The following is an 18,010-nucleotide window of genomic DNA, read 5'->3' as shown; positions in this document are numbered from 1 at the left end:
ATATATATATATATATATATATATATATATATATATATATATATATAATTTTTTTCCTCTCTCCAAACAGGGCAACAAGACTTTTCTGTGATGTTTACAACCCTCAGAGTAAAACATACTGCAAGAGACTTCAAGTTTTATGTCCAGAACATTCCAGAGATCCAAAGGTGAGAGTTTATTGATAGTCTCACAGTATTTCTGCTCAAACTAACAGTACATTTACACAACCTTGGCATTTTTGAAGTTTTACGTACAGATGAAAACGTTATCAAAAGATCCCTGTAATATACGTGCCAGGCCAGTAGTTGACGATGACACTTTGTAAAGAAACGCCATACCAGAGATTGACTTACTATTGGGATATGAGAGGGTCTGTATAACTTAATATTTGAGAAAGCGTAATGGTCAACTTGAGTGACTTGATAACCAATCATATTACAGCCTTGACGTCATTGAATTTCAGTCAGAGTTGTACGGCACTCAACCGGCGTTTACGGATACCATAGGAATGAATGGGAAGTGCTGTAAGCTGAATTACATCTGTCGCAAAAAATTCTTGACTTCTTACATAAAACTTTTTTTTCCAGTGTAAACTCTAATAGCTGTTTATTCCGTGAAGTGAAGCCTCTCCTCCATTGACATCTATTCAGAAAAAGGGCATCTGGTCTCCTCACATTCCTATTGACTAAACACGTAATGCGCATGACGACACAAATTTGTTTCTGTAGTTTACATGGAAACAATAATAGTATTTTCAAAAAACAATATTAAACTTTTTTTTTTCAGGCTCCTGATTGGCCAACATGGCTTTGCGGTTAGGGTTATATCACCACCTTTTCATTTGGCATGCTCTTGACAGCGCTTTATAACGTGTTTTTGCGTTTTTCATGTGGATGAGATTTTTTTTTTTAAACTGAGGAGAAAGTCATTTATAAAACTAGCCGTGTACATATGGACTAGGCGTAAACTAACCATGTCTTCAGACATCACTTCAACAGAACTTGTGTTAAGTAAATCACTTTTCTGGTTTTCTCTTCTCAGGTCCCAGCTGATGAGGTTTGTGGATGTCCACTAGTACGTAACGTGTTTGATCCGACTGGAGAGTATTGCAGGGTCTCGAAACGCAAGTGCAACAAGCATTACTGCTGGGAAAAGCTAAGACGGGCGGAGGTGGACCTGGAGCGTGTCAGAGTGGTCAGTCAAGTTCTTCAAAACTTAGTCATAATACACTTAATTGATTTTATATAACTCCTATTTCTCCCTCTGAACAGTGGTACAAACTGGATGAGTTGTTTGAACAAGAACGCAATGTGAGGACGGCCATGACCAACAGAGCAGGACTACTGGCCCTCATGCTCCACCAGACCATCCAGCATGACCCCCTGACCACTGACCTCCGCAGCAACAAAGACAGATAGCCATATCAACAATCAGTGTTCACTTAAAAAATTATTTGTTTATATTTGTATACTTTTCATATTGTATATTTGTCACTATTTGGATGAAGTCAGTCGTATTAAAACACACTCTTCATGTGTCTCCTTCAGTCTGCTTTGAGTCATTTTACTTGTGTAAAGTGTTGAGTTTGAACACAAATTTTTATGACCCTTAGTTTTTATTTTTAGTAAAACTATCGACAGTTGAGCTTATGATGTTGATGTGTATAAACCTTGCAGAATCTGCTAAATGTATCATTATTTTACCAAAATAAAAGGGGTCATACAAAATGCAAGTTATTTTTAGTACCTCACATAAAAGACATTTACATATAGTCCACAAGAGAAAAAAAATTATAAAAATGACTTTATTCTTAGTACTGTGTTGTTATGAATGATCATATGAATGATCCACAGCTGTGTTTTTTGTTTTTTTGTTTAGTGAGTTGTTCATGAGTCTCTTGTTTGTCCTGAGCAGTTAAACTGCCTGCTGTTTTTAGAAAAGTCCTTCAGGTCCCACCAATTCTTTGCTTTTTCAGCATTTTTGTGTATTTGAACTCTTTCCAACAATGACTATGATTTTGAGATTCAATCTTTTCACACTGAGGACAACTGAGGGACTCGTATGCAACTATTTCAAAAGGTACTTATGCTACAGAAGGAAACACAATGCATTAAGAGCCAGGGGTGTAAACTTTTGAACAGAAAGAAGATGTGTACGTTTTTTTTTTTTTTTTTTGCCTGTATATATATATTTTCATTTAGTACTGCCCTTCAGAAGCTACCGAAAATACTTGCATTTTTCCCAGAAGACAAAATATGTTAAATTTACCCTGATATTCAAATTCTAAATGCATTGTTTCTGTCTGAAGCATCAGTGAGCATTTGAACCTTCTGTAATAGCTGCATATCAAAATCATAGTCATTGTTGGAAAGGGTTCAAATACACAAAAATGCTGAAAAATCAAAGAATTTCTGGGACCTGAAGGACTTTAAAAAAAAAAAAAAAAAAACAGCGGGCAGTTTAACTGTTCAGGACAAACAAGGAACTCATGAACAACTATCACTAAACAAAAAAAACAGTATTAAGAATCAAGTGTATGTAAACTTCTGAAGATTTTATAACTTCTAATTTTTTATAAATTCAATTTATTTTTCTCAAGTGGACTATATGTAAACGTCCTTTATGTGAAATATCTTATTCAGGTCAGCACTAAACAAAAAATAAAATGCATTTTGTATGATCCCTTTTATTTTGGTAAAATAAAGATTCTGCAGGGTGTATGTGAACATTTTACCTCAACTGTAAGCAAGCTTCCGGTATGCAGACATGATATAAAATTACAAAATAGAAATATTTTATTTCATTTCTTTGGTTTAGTTGACTACTGGTGATACATTACCACAGCATAATAACGGGAAGTATTTTGGCCATATCTATAGGCAACATGGCAAATGTTGACAGCAGTTTTCAACATATACATACAGTGGGATCTGTACGTCTAAACAATTAAATACATTTTATTTTTAATATTTATGAAAAGCTGTAAAACAGTGTAGCAGTACAACCAACGAACAAAAATAATCAATTTGATGTAAATGTTACATAAAACTACGCAACCATCTAGCTTTGTGTGACGTGAGAAGGGAGCTTTCATTTATTCAGAACGTTTGAGTCACGTGGTTCCGGGTTACAACAGCACTTCCTGTCCCTCTCCTGTTTCAGTATTTAAAATATATCAATGTGAGGATTGTTGCGTGGTTTACAGGTATGTTTTGTAAAATGGCGGCGTCGTATTTATGACTTTTTCTTTTTTAAACATGACCGTTAAAAACCACAAATCATCCTGGTAACGTTAAATCTCAATAACTCTGTTATTTACTATCATTTCACGCTTGCTAACACTTTAGCTACCACGCTATGTATTGGCGCTAATACGTGTTAGGCTGTGTCTCAAAACCTAGTGTGCTGACTACCTAGACAGCATTTCCCGCATCAAAAGTCGTGGTTTAATATATAAAACGTTTGGTCCTTACAGGGAGAGTAACAATAGACAGTCAGCTGACAGTTGGATTCAGTTGCAGGTTCAGTTGTGAACTGAATGCAAAACGTTGCAAATAGAGTATTCAGATAATTCAACTTTGTTAAGCTGAAAGATGGGCAAAACGTAGATCTAAGAGCTAAACAAGGATTGTTTGCTGCTTAAAACATTGTATCTGAGTGTAGCTCCACTAATGCATATTTCCTTATTGCAGCTGAAGTAAGAAAAACAGAGGCTTTACTAACATGGAAACAGAGGAAGTAGCAGCTGAGGTACCTGCAGAACCAACTACCGAAGTCAAAGATGCTGTGGATGCAGTGAATACAGAGGAAATCAAAGAGCCTGTGGCAAGCACAGACAATCAGGAGCAGGTCACAGATGAAAAAAAAGAAGAACCTGTAACCGAGAAGGAGGGTGAGTCTTCCAAAGATGACGACAAACCACCTGGTGACTGGTTGGAGCCACTCGAAGAAGACTGCGACGATGTCGATTCCCAGAGCGTTGACGGAGAAGCAGAAAGCGTTGCGGGGAGCGAATGGAGTGGGAGTGTGGTTAGCGTTAGAAAAAACATTGGAGAAAGAGGTGTCAGAGGTGTTGGGTATGTACACGACCTGGAATCTACTAATTAAACTCCGCACATCAAACGTTCATTTCTGAGTTATAGAAAATATGTTTTCCTTTTATGCACTTCACTACTAAAACAAATGTATATACTTTCTCTTCTAGGAGACCTAGAAGGAGACCTCAGCTCGAGGTAGATGAAGACTGGGAAGATTGGCCGGCGTTAGGAGAAGGATGGAAACGCAAACAGGTTTTTCGTCGGTCAGGCACCAGTGAAGGACGCAGTGATACATACTATATGAGGTATATTTAAAACAGCTCAGTTTAAGGAGTAGTTCACCCAGATATGATTAAATTTGCTGAAAATTTGCTAAAATGTGGACATCATCAGGCCATCCAAGATGTGGATGAGTTTTTTTTTCATCTGAACAGAATTTGACAATTTTTCATTACATCACTTGCTAACTAATAGAACCTCTGCAGTGAATGGGTGCCACCAGAATGAGTCCAAACAGTTGATAAAAACATCACAGAAATCCACAAGTAATTCACACGACTCCATCTTCGTCAGTTAATGTCTTGTGAAGAAGCTTCGAGTTAGTAAGGCAACTTTAAACGGTCACTTTTGACCAAAATATGAGTTTATAATACGCTTTGTTCATTAAAAAAAAAAAAGTCTATCTCCATTAAACTCCATTAAAATCCAAAATATTTTTTTAGAATTGTTTTGGAGTTTTTACTTCTAAAAGGTGCTTGGTCTGCACATATTACTCTCCTGATTTAGATGAGCTTATATTTTTTGTATTAATTGTAAAAGTAATTATCTAGATTACTTGTGAATTATTGTGATGTTGTTATCTGCTGTTTGAACTTGGCAAGCAAATTATGTAATTCTTATGTAATTTATTTTGCATCACCCATTAATTTTATGTTTTTTCCCCCTTTCAGTCCAAGAGGTCATAAAGTAAGAAGTAGGGTTGAGCTTTTGAAATTTATAAGCAATACTGTGGACCTCACAAATTTTGATTTTAAATCGGGCCAGATTCTTGGTGAAGGGCCTCGAAGAAGAAAGGTGAGCAGATGTTCTGCATGCTTTTTAATTTATTTTTGTTCACTTTCTTCACACACACTACCAGTCAAAAGTTTTTAAACAGTAAGATTTACATTTTTTTTTAAGTCTTCTGCTCACCAAGCCTGCATTTATTTGATCCAAAGTACAGCAAACCAGTAACATTTTGAAATATTTTTATTATTATTTTTTGATTTTAGATTTTTTTTCAAGAAATTATAGAAAATACTTTTTATTATTATTTTTTTTTAGCAAGGATGCTTCAAATTGATCAAAAGTGATGATAAAGATATTTATAATATGACAAAAGATTTCTATTTCAGATAAATGCTGTTCTTCTGAACTTTCTATTCATCAAAGAAACCTGAAAAAAAATCTACTTAGCTGTTTCCAGTATAATAATATTAATAATAATAAATGTTTTTTGAGCAGCAAATCAAAATATTAGATTTTTGAAGGATCATGTGAGTAATGATGCTAAAAATTCAGCTTTGAAATCACAGGAATAAATGACATTTTAAAGTTATTTATTCAAATTGAAAACAGTTATTTTAAAAAACGAAATATACTTTCTGATCTACTTTGGATCAAATAAATGCAGGCGTGGTGAGCAGAAGATGCTTCTTTAAAAAAACATTAATTTATTTGATCTAAAATACAGCAAAAACAGTAATATTGTGAAAACTGTTTACTATTTAAAATAACTTCTATCTATTTGAATAAATTTTAAAATGCAATTTATTACTGTGATCATAGCTAAATTAACATCTTTACTCCAGTTTTCAGTGTCACATGATCAAGATTATTATTATTATTGTTATTATTATCAATTTTTAAAACAATTGAGTACATTTTTCAGGATTCTTTGATGAATAGAAAGATCCAAAGATCAGCATTTATCTTAAATAAAAAGCTTTTGTAACATTATACTCTATTATTCAAAAGCTTGGAGCCAGTATAATTTAAAAACATAAACAAACTCACTGTTCAAAAACTTTTGACTGCTAATGTATTTCCCACTAATACCTACATTCTGGTATCCATAGAGAAGGAAAATGGAGTCTCCCCAGACCTACGCCTCTGTACCCAGTTTTCCACAAGAATTACCAGATGCAGGCAGTACACCTGGCAAACTGGGATCTCAAGCTAGTCTCAGCTACAGTACAGCTCCGAAGTTGAGCTCATATTCGATCCAAAAAGGTGCCAATACAGTGACCACGCCAAAATGCAGTACAGATACCTCTTTACCAAGTGCCGCCACTCACTCTACCGTTAACCTAACTGAAAATTCTGCAAAACCAACTCCTCCTCCTCCTCCTCCTCCTCCTGTGGGCAGTTCAGTGTCTGCAACCCCAAATAGGCCTGTCAACGGCGCCAGTGGAGCTCCACTAAAAATGTTTGGGTAGGCAGTGCCTTTTCTTTTTCTTACACTATAGCCTAAATGTCAACAACATTGGTGTGAATGTCTAACTTAACTCTGTTCTTTTTGTTTGTACTCAGTGTATGCCATAAGTGTAAGAAGACCTATTCTTTTGAAGAGGGACAAACTCTGTGCCCGAATTGCAGGCTAGAGGTTAACACGAGTAAGTCGAAAAGTAGTTATTTATTTTCCAATTTGTGAGTGCAGGCAATTGACTCTTTGTAGGGAGCTTGATTGACAGGTGATCTGAGTAGTCATAGCACAGAATCCACTATTTTGTCTGACAAACAAATCAGACTAGTAGATTAACTTCAGTGGGATTGAACTTCAAAAATGCTGTGTATTGACATCTTTTAATGGTTGAAATAAAATACCTTGTCATTCATGTTTATTTCGTGCTTTAACTAGTGAATATGAAAAGATCAGTTCACGTGCCGCTTGAACTGAGGCGCTACAGTGATCCGTCACTACACATTAACCAGACACAAAATGGTATTTATTGTTTGAATTTCTTTTAAAAATTAAATGTTTTATGCAAGAAATAAACTGCTCTGTCTTTTTTGTCGCCATGTTGTAATTTTTCTCTTTTCTCCGCAATGTATTATTGCGTGAGAACATGATGTGTGGTGTGAGAGCGGATGGCTTGCTGAACATGGCAACATTAACGAAGGGGGGGCGGGTCTTTGCGCAAGAGTCAATTTTTAAGCAGCTTTATTACAATAACAGGAATGTATTTTTTTTGCTGTTGCTGTTCGTATTTAATAGTGGTTTTCAGATTACATTTTTTTTTCTGTTGTTTTAGAAGATGTAAGACGCAGAAAACCCTACAAAAAGGTATGTTTTAATGTTGTTTTCCCATTTTTTGCTTTATGCAATGTGTTGCCTCACAAAAAAAAAAATGTATTTCTTGTTATTAGTGGGTTCCGTGTGGCCGATGCCGGGCTTGCCAAACTACAGTGGACTGTGGTAAATGTGTTAGTTGCAGAAATGGCCGGCTACGTCTTCGACTCAATATCCACTCCCGTAAAGTCGTTAAATGTCGCAAACGGAAGTGTATGCGCCCCACCCGTAAGGACAGGGGTGGAAAGGTAATTTTTATTAGTTTTCAGTCAATAGATAATATATGTTATGTTAAGCAAATGTGTCTAACAATATAAAAAGAATCTAGAATATAAACTGTTACAATGTTCTAAATATAGAGTGGCCTCAGAAATAGTTGCACTTGCAATGTATGAAATGCCACTAAAGTGGATGATACATTTGGGGTAGATACGATTTTTTTTTTTTAAGATTTGATCACAAATACAGTAAAAACAGTAATGTTTTGAAATAATATTGTAATTTAAAATAACTGTTTCCTACTGGAATATACACTACCAGTCAATCAGGATTTTTAATATTTTTTTAAAGAAGCCTGTATTTATTTGATCTAAAATACAGCAAAAACAGTAATATTGTGAAATATTTTTACTATTTAAAATAACTGCCTTCTATTTGAATACAGTTTAAAATGCAATTAATTACTGATCATAGCAAATTCTTTAACATCTTTACTCCAGTTTTCAGTGTCACGTGATCAAGATTATTATTATCAATATTTAAAACAATTAAGTACTTTTTCAGGATTCTTTGAAGCGAAAGATCCAAAGATCAGCATTTATCTGAAATAAAAAGCTTTTGTAACATTACACACTATATCATTCAAAAGCTTGGAGCCAGTATAATTTTGTTTTCTTTTTTTGGAAAGAAATTATAGAAATACATGCATTTAGCAAATATGCTTTAAAATCATCAGAAGATTAATGAAGAAGACATAATGTTACAAAAGATTTCCATTTCAAATAAATGCCTTTTCTGAACTTTCTATTCATCAAAGAAAGCTGTTTTCAACATAATGATAATAAATGCTTTTAAGCAGCAAATCAGAATATTAGAATGATTTCCGAAGGATCATGTGACTGGAATAATGATACTAAAAATTTAGCTTTGATCACAGGACTAAAATACATTTTAAAATGTATTCAAAACAGAAAACTGTTATTTTAAACAGTAAAAATATTTTACAGTTTTACTTTATTGTACTTTGGATAAAATATACGCAGGCTTAGTGAGCAGAAGAGGCTTCTTTAAAAAACTAAAAATCTTACTGTTCAAAAACTTCTGACTGGTAGCGTAACGTTTAAAACATTTTCGTGAAAACTGCATTATTTTTCTGTATTCTTTGAATAGAAAGTTCAAAAGAATAACATTTATTTGAAATAGAAATCTTTTGATCTTTTGAAATCTCTTTACTGTCACTTTTGATCCATTTAGTGAATCCTTGCTGAATGAAAATATTTATTTTAAAAAATCTTGCTCGTTTCAAAATTTGAACTGTAACTGTTTGTGTCTAATGATCAAACAAGTCAATGTTTTATGTTTATTCATCTTTATCTAATCCACAGGCATCAGAATGGCAGTATTCAAACATGGCTGAATCGCTAGGCACTGCTTCAAATATTTCACAAGTGAGAATCAAATTCTTTAAACTACACTGTTCTTTTTACACAGTGCATCTTTATGCTTGTAAAACATTTTAATAAATGATCTCCCTCCTCTTTTATTTTTCAGCCCTCAGTTTCAGATGATTTTGAGGAATCACAGGTATCTTCTAAATAATCTCTCAAAGTAATCCGAGGGATTGCTGTACAACAAATATATCTAAATGTTGTTTTCCTGTAAGCAGAGTTCCTATCTGCAGTACAGTGACTCAGAGGATCTGTCTATGTTCTTTGGGGGTAATGATGGTGACAATGGCCTGGATGAGGTAGAGTTCGAGCTAGCCAGCTTAATACACTGCATCATTACACTGCAGTAGCATAATCCAAGTGCCTTGTTCACAAATAGGCACATTGTTAGAGGAGCTTCACAAAGCATTTGCTCGCTTCTTAGTTTGGATAAATAGTTGCCATGCTTCAGGCTTAAGCTGCAAATATTTGATACAAGCAATTTATTAATGCTCTTTAGGCAGTCCTTAATACTCTTCACATAGTCATTTTTGTTTACTTGATTTGCAGATGGGTATACCAAAAGTACGTCGCCGTTCGTGTGGAAAGTGTAAAGGCTGCGTTCGCCGTACAGACTGTGGACACTGTGATTTTTGCATGGACAAACCCAAGTTTGGAGGCAGAAATAAAAAAAGACAGAAATGCCGTCTGCGACAGTGCCAAAGAGAGGCAATGGTGGGCTTACAAATTATAATTTTAACTGTATTATTTGTGCTTTTTTAATAATTACATTGTTGTATGGTGCATTATTTTGAAACCTTTATTTGTCTTCAACATCTGGGTTTATTTTCTTTCTTTTTTTGGTTCATATTTAAAAAAAAAAAAAAAAAAAACGTCTCTTATGCTAAACAAGACTGCGTTATTTGATCAAAAAAGTAAGTAGGAAAAAAGTAATATTGCAAAATGTTATTACAAAATAAAATAATGGTTTCTATTTTAATATATTTTAAAATAATTTATTCGTATGATGTGAAGCTGAAAAAGTGTCACATAATCCTTCAGAAATCATTCTAATATGCTGATTTATTATTAGAATTATCTGTGTTTGCAACTGTTGTGCTGATAAATATTATTTTGGAACCTGTGATACTTTTTTCAGGATTCTGTGATGAATAAAAAGTTTAAAAAGAACAGCATTTTTATTTAAAATATAAATCTTCATCAGTTTTTATCAATTTAACACATCCTTACTGAATAAAAATATTAATTTCTTTTAAAAAAAGAAATAAAAATGTACCTACCAAAACTTTTGAACGTTAATGTATATTGTTAGAAAAGATTTATATTTTTTAAAAATGCTTTAAAAAAAATTTTGCTTTTTTTTTTAAGAATCAAGAAATCATTATAATATGCTGATTTATTATCAGTGTGGGGAACAGTTGTGCTGCTTAATATGTATTTGGAACCTGTGATACTTTTTTTTCAAGATTCTTTGAATAAAAAGTGAAAATAATTTTTAAAATGTAAACCTTTTCTAACAATATAAGTCTTTGCTATCTTTTTTTAATCAATTTAACACATCCTTGCTGAATAAAAGTATTCCTTTCTTTCAAAAAAAGAGAATAAAAATGTACTGACCCCAAACTTTTATAACGGTAGTTTATATTGTTAGAAAAGATGTATATTTTAATAAAATGCTGTTCTTTTAACTTTATTTAAAGAATCCAGAAATCATTATGATATAATGATTTACAAAAATATGATGCTTAATATTTTTGGGCATCTGCAGTACTTTTTTTAGGATTATTTGATGAATAAAAATTTAAAAAGAACAGTGTTTATTCAAAATAGAAAGTTTGTGTTACAATATCCAATTCAAAAGTGAATACTATTCATAAGTATTTTTTTTATAAAGAAATTAATACTTTTATTCAGCAAGCATGTGTTAAATGGATAGAAAGTGGTAGCAAAGACGTATATTAGAAAAGATTTCTATTTTCTTTTTAACCTTTTATTAATTAATCAAATAAAAATGTATCACAGGTTCCAAAAAAATATTAAGCAGCACAACTGTTTCCAGCACTGATAATAATCAGCATATTAGAATGATTTCTGAAGGATCATGTGACACTGAATACTGGAGTAATGATGCAGAAAATTGATCACAGAAACAAATTAGATTTTAATATATTATAGAATAACATATTACATCATAATAATATTTCACAATAAAGAAACTTTGTTAAAAAAAATATTTTACTGATCCTATTTTCTTGTTAAAATTGGTTTTGTCAATGACTTTTATAAGCTTGTTCTTTTTAATGAATCTGTCAAAAACAAATAAGTACTGTTACTTATGTATATTTTGGTAATGTTTATGACAAAATTATTCTTCTGCATTATCAGATGTCTGTTATGTTTAATAATTATGCAAAAAGAATTGCTAATCTTGTCTCAATGTTTGTGTTTAACAGAAGCATTTGCTGCCCATGGATGAGGCGGAGATGTTGTTTTCTCAGGGCTGGGTTTCACACGGAAGGCCACGTTACACATACGGACGTGGAAGACCCAGGTCCAAAAAGTTGTGGGATTTCGAGGTTTCAGATAATGAGGCTGAAGCATTTGTGCCAAAGGCTTCTTCAGGTGTTGCCCAGGTGGTGAATCGGGACAGGTTCCTTCATCCCAATTACAATGGAAAGGTATTCCAGTGGAGTTCTTAAAGGATTGGTTCACTTCCAGAATAAAGATTTTCTCATAATTTACTCACCCTTATGTCATCCACAATGTTCATGTCTGTCTTTCTTCAGTCAAAAAGAAATTAATTTGAGGAAAACATTCCAGGATTTTTCTCCATATAGTGGACTTCAATGGGAGCCAAAGGGTTAAGGGTTCAAATTGCAGTTTCAGTACAGCTTCAATCAGCTCTACATGATCTCAGCCGAAGAATAAGTGTCTTATCTAGCGACACAATCTGTCATTTTCTTTCTTCATATACTTTTTAACCACAAACTATGGAGGTACCGATCCAGTGTTTACAAACTGAACATGCATTGCAGATCTAGTGCAAGACAAGCATTTGTGGTTAAAAAGTATAACTTTTTTTGTTTTGTTTTTAGAAAATGACTTTGTTTTGCTAGTTAAGACCCTTATTCCTCTGATGGAATTGTGAGGAGCCTTTGAAGCTGCACTGAAACTGCAATTTGGACTTTAAACCCACTGATCCCCATTTAAGTCCACTATATGGAGAAAAATCCTGGAATGTTTAAAAAATTTTTTTTACTTAATTTCTTTCCAACTGAAGAAAGAAAGACATTAACATCTTGTGTGACATAGGGGCTAGAAAATAATCAGGGAATTTTAATTCTTTAAAGCATTTGTGCTTTTTCCTGGTAGTTTTTAATAACTTTTTTTCCCTGGTGTTATTGTTGATTTAGGCTTATGGTTACACTGATGTTGCTAACAGTCATTTGATGAACAGCATGCCACTCTACAGTCGTGGCCAAAAGTTTTGAGAATTACATAAATATTGGAAATTGGAAAAGTTGCTGCTTAAGTTTTTATAATAGCAATTTGCATATATTCCAGAATGTTATGAAGAGTGATCAGATTAATTGCATAGTCCTTCTTTGCCATGAAAATTAACTTAATCCTGAAAAAAACTTTCCACCGCATTTCATTGCTGTCATTAAAGGACCTGCTAAGATAATCGTAGTAATCGTCTTGTTAACTCAGGTGAGAATGTTGATGAGCACAAGGCTGGAGATCATTATGTCAGGCTGATTGGGTTAGAATGGCAGACTTGACATGTTAAAAGGAGGGTGATGCTTGAAATCATTGTTCTTCCATTGTTAACCATGGTGACCTGCAAAGAAACGCGTGCAGCCATCATTGCATTGCATAAAAATGGCTTCACAGGCAAGGATATTGTGGCTACTAAGATTGCACCTAAATCAACAATTTATAGGATCATCAAGAACTTCAAGGAAAGAGGTTCAATTCTTGTTAAGAAGGCTTCAGGGCGTCCAAGAAAGTCCATCAAGCGCCAGGATCGTCTCCTAAAGAGGATTCAGCTGCGGGATCGGAGTGCCACCAGTGCAGAGCTTGCTCAGGAATGGCAGCAGGCAGGTGTGAGCGCATCTGCACGCACAGTGAGGCCAAGACTTTTGGAAGATGGCCTGGTGTCAAGAAGGGCAGCAAAGAAGCCACTTCTCTCCAAAAAAAAAAACATCAGGGACAGATTGATCTTCTGCAAAAAGTATGGCGAATGGACTGCTGAGGACTGGGGCAAAGTCATATTCTCCGATGAAGCCTCTTTCCAGATGCCCCAAACAATCGGAAAAAGGCTTGTCCGAAGAAGAAAAGGTGAGCGCTACCATCAGTCCTGTGTCATGCCAACAGTAAAGCATCCTGAGACTATTCATGTGTTGGGTTGCTTCTCATCCAAGGGAGTGGGCTCACTCACAATTTTGCCCAAAAACACAGCCATGAATAAAGATGGTACCAAAACACCCTCCAACAGCAACTTCTTCCAACAATCCAACAACAGTTTGGTGAAGAACAATGCATTTTCCAGCACGATGGAGCACAGTGCCATAAGGCAAAAGTGATAACTAAGTGGTTTGGGGACCAAAACGTTGAAATTTTGGGTCCATGGCCTGGAAACTCCCCAGATCTTAATCCCATTGAAAACTTGTGGTCAATCCTCAAGAGGCGGGTGGACAAACAAAAACCCACTAATTCTGACAAACTCCAAGAAGTGATTATGAAAGAATGGGTTGCTATCAGTCAGGATTTGGCCCAGAAGTTGATTGAGAGCATGTCCAGTCGAATTGCAGAGGTCCTGAAAAAGAAGGGCCAACACTGCAGACTCTTTGCATAAATGTCATGTAATTGTCGATAAAAGCCTTTGAAACGTATGAAGTGCTTGTAATTATATTTCAGTACATCACAGAAACAACTGAAACAAAGATCTAAAGGCAGTTGAGCAGCAAACTTTGTGAAAACTAATATTTGTGTCATTCTCAAAACTTTTGGCCACGACTGTACAGTCCACAAAAAGTTGTGGTATGTTCTCGCCATTAAAATGAATACAATATCCATGTAATATTAATGAAGTCATGGTGAGTTTTCCCTAGACATTAATAAGCTTATTTGGTTGCCAGTGCCGTATTTGTGCTGCATTTTCTTATTTGAACAAGCTTATCTAAATATGTTTATATCTCGTTTGTGTCTGTTTCTCTTGAGAAGATGGGCTCCCAGCTGCACATAGGACGGGTGGGGATGATCAAAGAAAATGGGCTTCAAGGCAGCGGCATCAGCAGCAGAGCCATTCTGTCTGCGGTAAGCTCCTTATGCTTGTCTGTCATAATCTTAAACAAATAAAAACAAACAAAAAACAAAGATTAGCAAGTTGGAAATGAACAGTAAGACTGTAAGTTCATCTGAGGTGCTGTCTTGCCTTCGGTTGGGTGGAGAAAGAATCAGAAATAAATGTAGGATTGTAGCAATCAGTGGTTCTAAACAGTGTGCATGCATAGATGTATGCTTCTGATATTATTCCCACGCAGAGAGGAAAAATGAGGTGGAGAAGGCACGTCATCTTCAAAGCTGAATGAGTAGGCAGTGTTTCAGTAATTACATTGATATTTTTTTTTTTTGGTTGTCTTGCAATAGAATCTTAAGTTTTCTTGTATATTATTTCAGAAAACAAGTCAGGAAATAACTGTAAATGCAAGGCCTTTAGATAATGTATTTAATGTTTTGAAAGAAATGAATACTTCTATTCAGCAAGGATGCAATAAATCGATTAAAAGTGACAGTAAATACATTTCTAATGTTACAAAAGATTTATTTTAAATGAATGCTGTTCTTTTGGACTTTCTATACAAAGATACAAAAATTGTATAACAATTTCCACCAAAATATTAGGTAACTTTTCAACATTTAATAATAAGAAGAAAGGTGAATTGAGCATCAAATCAGAAACTATATATATATATATGTAAATATATAAATGATACATAATAAAAACAATGTGAATTTTTAATTAAAAACAACTTATTTTATATATTTATAAATGTCTTTGTTTACATTTTGAATCTCTTATTATATATTTATATTTTTTACTTTTCTACTTAAATATTACATGCTGTATGTACAGGTAGCTGAAAGGTCTGCCCAATAAAAATACATTTTGTTAAACAATGGTTCCAGTACACATTATCAGTCTAATAATGGTTTTCTTTCTTTGCTTGGTCTAATTAACCTGCTTTATTTCCACTTCCCATGTATTAATAGAGATCAGAGGTTCTTCCTATGGCAATTCCACCAAACTGTGCTGTGGAGAGTTTGAGGGAAGTGAATCGATCACAAGGTTCGGCAGGTCAGGAACCACGTCAAGAAGAGCAACAGGATGACGACTTTTGTCCGGCGGTAAGAAGCCATTTTAGGGATACTATGTATAATATGGAAGTTTGCAGATCGGCGTACTAACGATTATGTACGTCCGCCTTTTGCAGATCACCCAGATTTTCAGCATGGCAGACAGTGACCCCACTATCCAAGGCATTGACGTCAATCACGAACTGATGCCTCTCCTGAGATCTCTCCGAAGTACGGTACTTCCCGTCCTCTGGTTCTGCATTGTGGTGGAAGGCCCTCGGCTACAGCTGATGCAGTGCTCCAAGCGCTCCACTATGGCAGACACCACTGTTCATATCGAGCCCAGCTTCCACTACCACATCAGTGTCCAGGGACAGCCTCTCCTGCCCACTCACAAACTCTACGACAGCCACCCATCCTGTCTCACCACAACTAAAGAGATTGTTGACCTCCTCGAGGACCTAGAAAAGTACTCTGTCTGCCAAGGCTCGGGACACAAGAATTCAACAATCGGCCCAGAGCCGATATTTCCAGAGCGAGCGGCTACCTGCGACTTCCTTGTTTTGCCAGAAACAGAATGCTGTGAAAATTGCAAAACTCTACAAAGGGTATAGAGAGACTATTCAGCACAAGGGAGTTGGTCTTAAAGTAATACATCTCCTATTTTCTGATTTTGAACTATTCTAGAATATCTTTATACTCTAATATTAAAATATTAGAGTACCGTTTATTTGTTTGGTTGTTGTTTTTTTTGAAGGATGCTACCATTACATTGACTGCTGAATCAATTTTTGGTTACTTTAAACCTCAATTAAGGACTAGAATTACTTCCCACGTTAATGGGACCATTCACCCAAAAATTAAAATGTTATCATTTACTCACCCTGGTGTTGACAACAAAAAGAACAGCACCAGGGTGAATAAATGATGGCTTAATTTGTGTTTTTGGGTGAGCTATGCCTTTAATGAGTGACCACTAAACATATGTTTTTTGACCCTTGAGTATGTGACACATTTTGGTACCTACTGTGGCTGAGGATGCACATTGAGTCCTGGTCATATAAATGGAGATAGTGAATGGGCATGTATTTCACAATGAAACATTCAGCAGTTTAACTGTACATCTTGCCTTGCACTACAGTTGTAATAGTGCTTCACATCCATTGTGGTTTAATTCCTCACACCAATGATATGTGTTAATGCTTATGTACTTCTCAGGGGGGATTTTTCAGAATGCATTAATCAGATGGAAGATCCATGTTTGTTTAAAGATTTAATATTTGCTGTATTGGTATGGGATGAGGCTGCTTTCGTTTTGGATAGACAAATTTTGTACATAGTGCAAGCGGTGGCAGAGGAATTAGATAAAATCTAGTGAGAATGTTTTTTTGTTTGATGGTTGTTTTTTAAACATGTCTTGCTTTCTGAAATTTCAGTTTCCTTCATTACAAAACACTTTTGAATTTTTGTATGTGGTTTCATATAAATAATCTGAAATTTGTTTATTTAATAAATCATATTATCTGGTGGAAGACTGCCATTATGTGCTCAAGGCAATAGATAATTTGCCAGTTAATTAATCACAGTACATTACATTTTGTTTAACAAGCTTTCTCAAATGTTTTAATATCCACAATGAGGGATTATGTAATTATCTAATGTACATATAGTTCAGAACACAAATTTGAACAGTGAATAAATCCAGTTGAAAATTTCTCTTCTAATTTTGTTGATAGATTAAAGATTCTACAGGGGAGGATTTTGGATATCAGTCAAATCAGAAAATGTTTTAGTAATAAAAAGGTGTACAAACTTCAGAATGGGAAATAAATAAGGAAAAAATCATGTCTAGTGTAAATAATACTGAAGTGGAGGTTACTAGCTCAGTGCCAGAGAAAAAAACTTTCTATAAAGTCAGCATGAAATTTTTTGGCTCTTAGTATGAAAATGTTAGCCTTAAGGTTATCTATAAGATAGTATGTTTCAAAACAATGATTACAAGGTATAAGCTAACTTCTGCCAATATGGATCAGCGATTTTGAAGACATCAATTAAATGCTCTCTAGAATGTGAAGCGCCCCGCCCCCTACACTATAAATAGACGCTGAAACTGCTGCTGAAATCGCTCACTTGTTCACAGAACTTGTATTGTCTGTAGGGTTAATGGGGGATACATAAGGGATAAGGAACGATTCAGACAGTGTAAATACGCTTTCCATTGTGGTGAATTAAGTCTGGTTTTGCTACTTAGTTACGCTGTCTGCTGCAGTGCCCACACAGTCAGCTCTGGTCCAGAGACACCATAGCACAAATTGGATCATATGCGTGAAAAAAAAATCACTTAAGGGCCCGATCACACCGAACGCGTCTTTTAGTTCTAAAAACGCGAGGCGCACAGCACTGCCTTTTTTGGTGACTTTTAATAAAAGAGCAGTGTGCTGCGTTTTTTTTATGTTGCTAAGCAATGACCAAAACAGCTGTCCTGTCAGTCAAATCAAAGGATTATTGCGCGAGCGCTCTAAAATCTTAGTTTTTTGCTGTTAAGTAAACTGTCATATTAGCAGAAACCCTAAATAATACAGCTCCGGGTTACCCACGATAGACACCAAAGGTTT

The 18,010-nt window shown here is 34.8% G+C and overlaps 2 protein-coding genes across 4 annotated transcripts in view; both read left to right on the top strand.

The window, feature by feature from the left end:
- The window catches only part of cxxc1b (CXXC finger protein 1b), a 10,277-nt gene extending 8,731 nt beyond the window's left edge, over window positions 1-1,546 (top strand). The window contains exons 12-14 of the mRNA XM_073826101.1: window positions 71-167; window positions 1,042-1,194; window positions 1,272-1,546. Coding sequence (XP_073682202.1) covers window positions 71-167; window positions 1,042-1,194; window positions 1,272-1,418 — 397 coding nt within the window. The 3' untranslated portion in view covers window positions 1,419-1,546. The remainder of the gene's footprint in view (window positions 1-70; window positions 168-1,041; window positions 1,195-1,271) is intronic.
- Window positions 1,547-3,121: 1,575 nt separating this feature from the next.
- On the top strand, window positions 3,122-16,935 carry mbd1b (methyl-CpG binding domain protein 1b). 3 transcript variants are annotated; one of them, XM_073825729.1, is made up of 17 exons: window positions 3,122-3,205; window positions 3,693-4,076; window positions 4,205-4,342; window positions 4,988-5,111; window positions 6,155-6,510; window positions 6,609-6,691; window positions 6,937-7,020; window positions 7,331-7,362; window positions 7,446-7,616; window positions 8,973-9,035; window positions 9,139-9,171; window positions 9,254-9,334; window positions 9,585-9,749; window positions 11,489-11,713; window positions 14,262-14,354; window positions 15,312-15,446; window positions 15,533-16,935. In XM_073825729.1, the coding sequence occupies exons 2-17, from the start codon at window positions 3,724-3,726 to the stop codon at window positions 16,007-16,009; spliced, it is 2,613 nt and encodes an 870-aa protein (XP_073681830.1). In that variant the 5' UTR covers window positions 3,122-3,205; window positions 3,693-3,723; the 3' UTR covers window positions 16,010-16,935. The 3 variants fall into 3 exon arrangements, with proteins under 3 accessions (XP_073681830.1, XP_073681832.1, XP_073681831.1); XM_073825731.1 differs by lacking the exon at window positions 6,937-7,020 and having other exon boundaries at window positions 7,334-7,362; XM_073825730.1 differs by lacking the exon at window positions 6,937-7,020.
- The last annotated feature ends 1,075 nt before the right edge of the window (window positions 16,936-18,010 follow it).

The sequence above is a fragment of the Garra rufa genome, chromosome 20 (assembly GCF_049309525.1).
Source record: "Garra rufa chromosome 20, GarRuf1.0, whole genome shotgun sequence".
Lineage (NCBI taxonomy): Eukaryota > Metazoa > Chordata > Actinopteri > Cypriniformes > Cyprinidae > Garra > Garra rufa.
The sequence above is the reverse complement of the archived record's forward strand: the minus strand, read 5'-3'. Positions and strand labels throughout refer to the sequence as shown.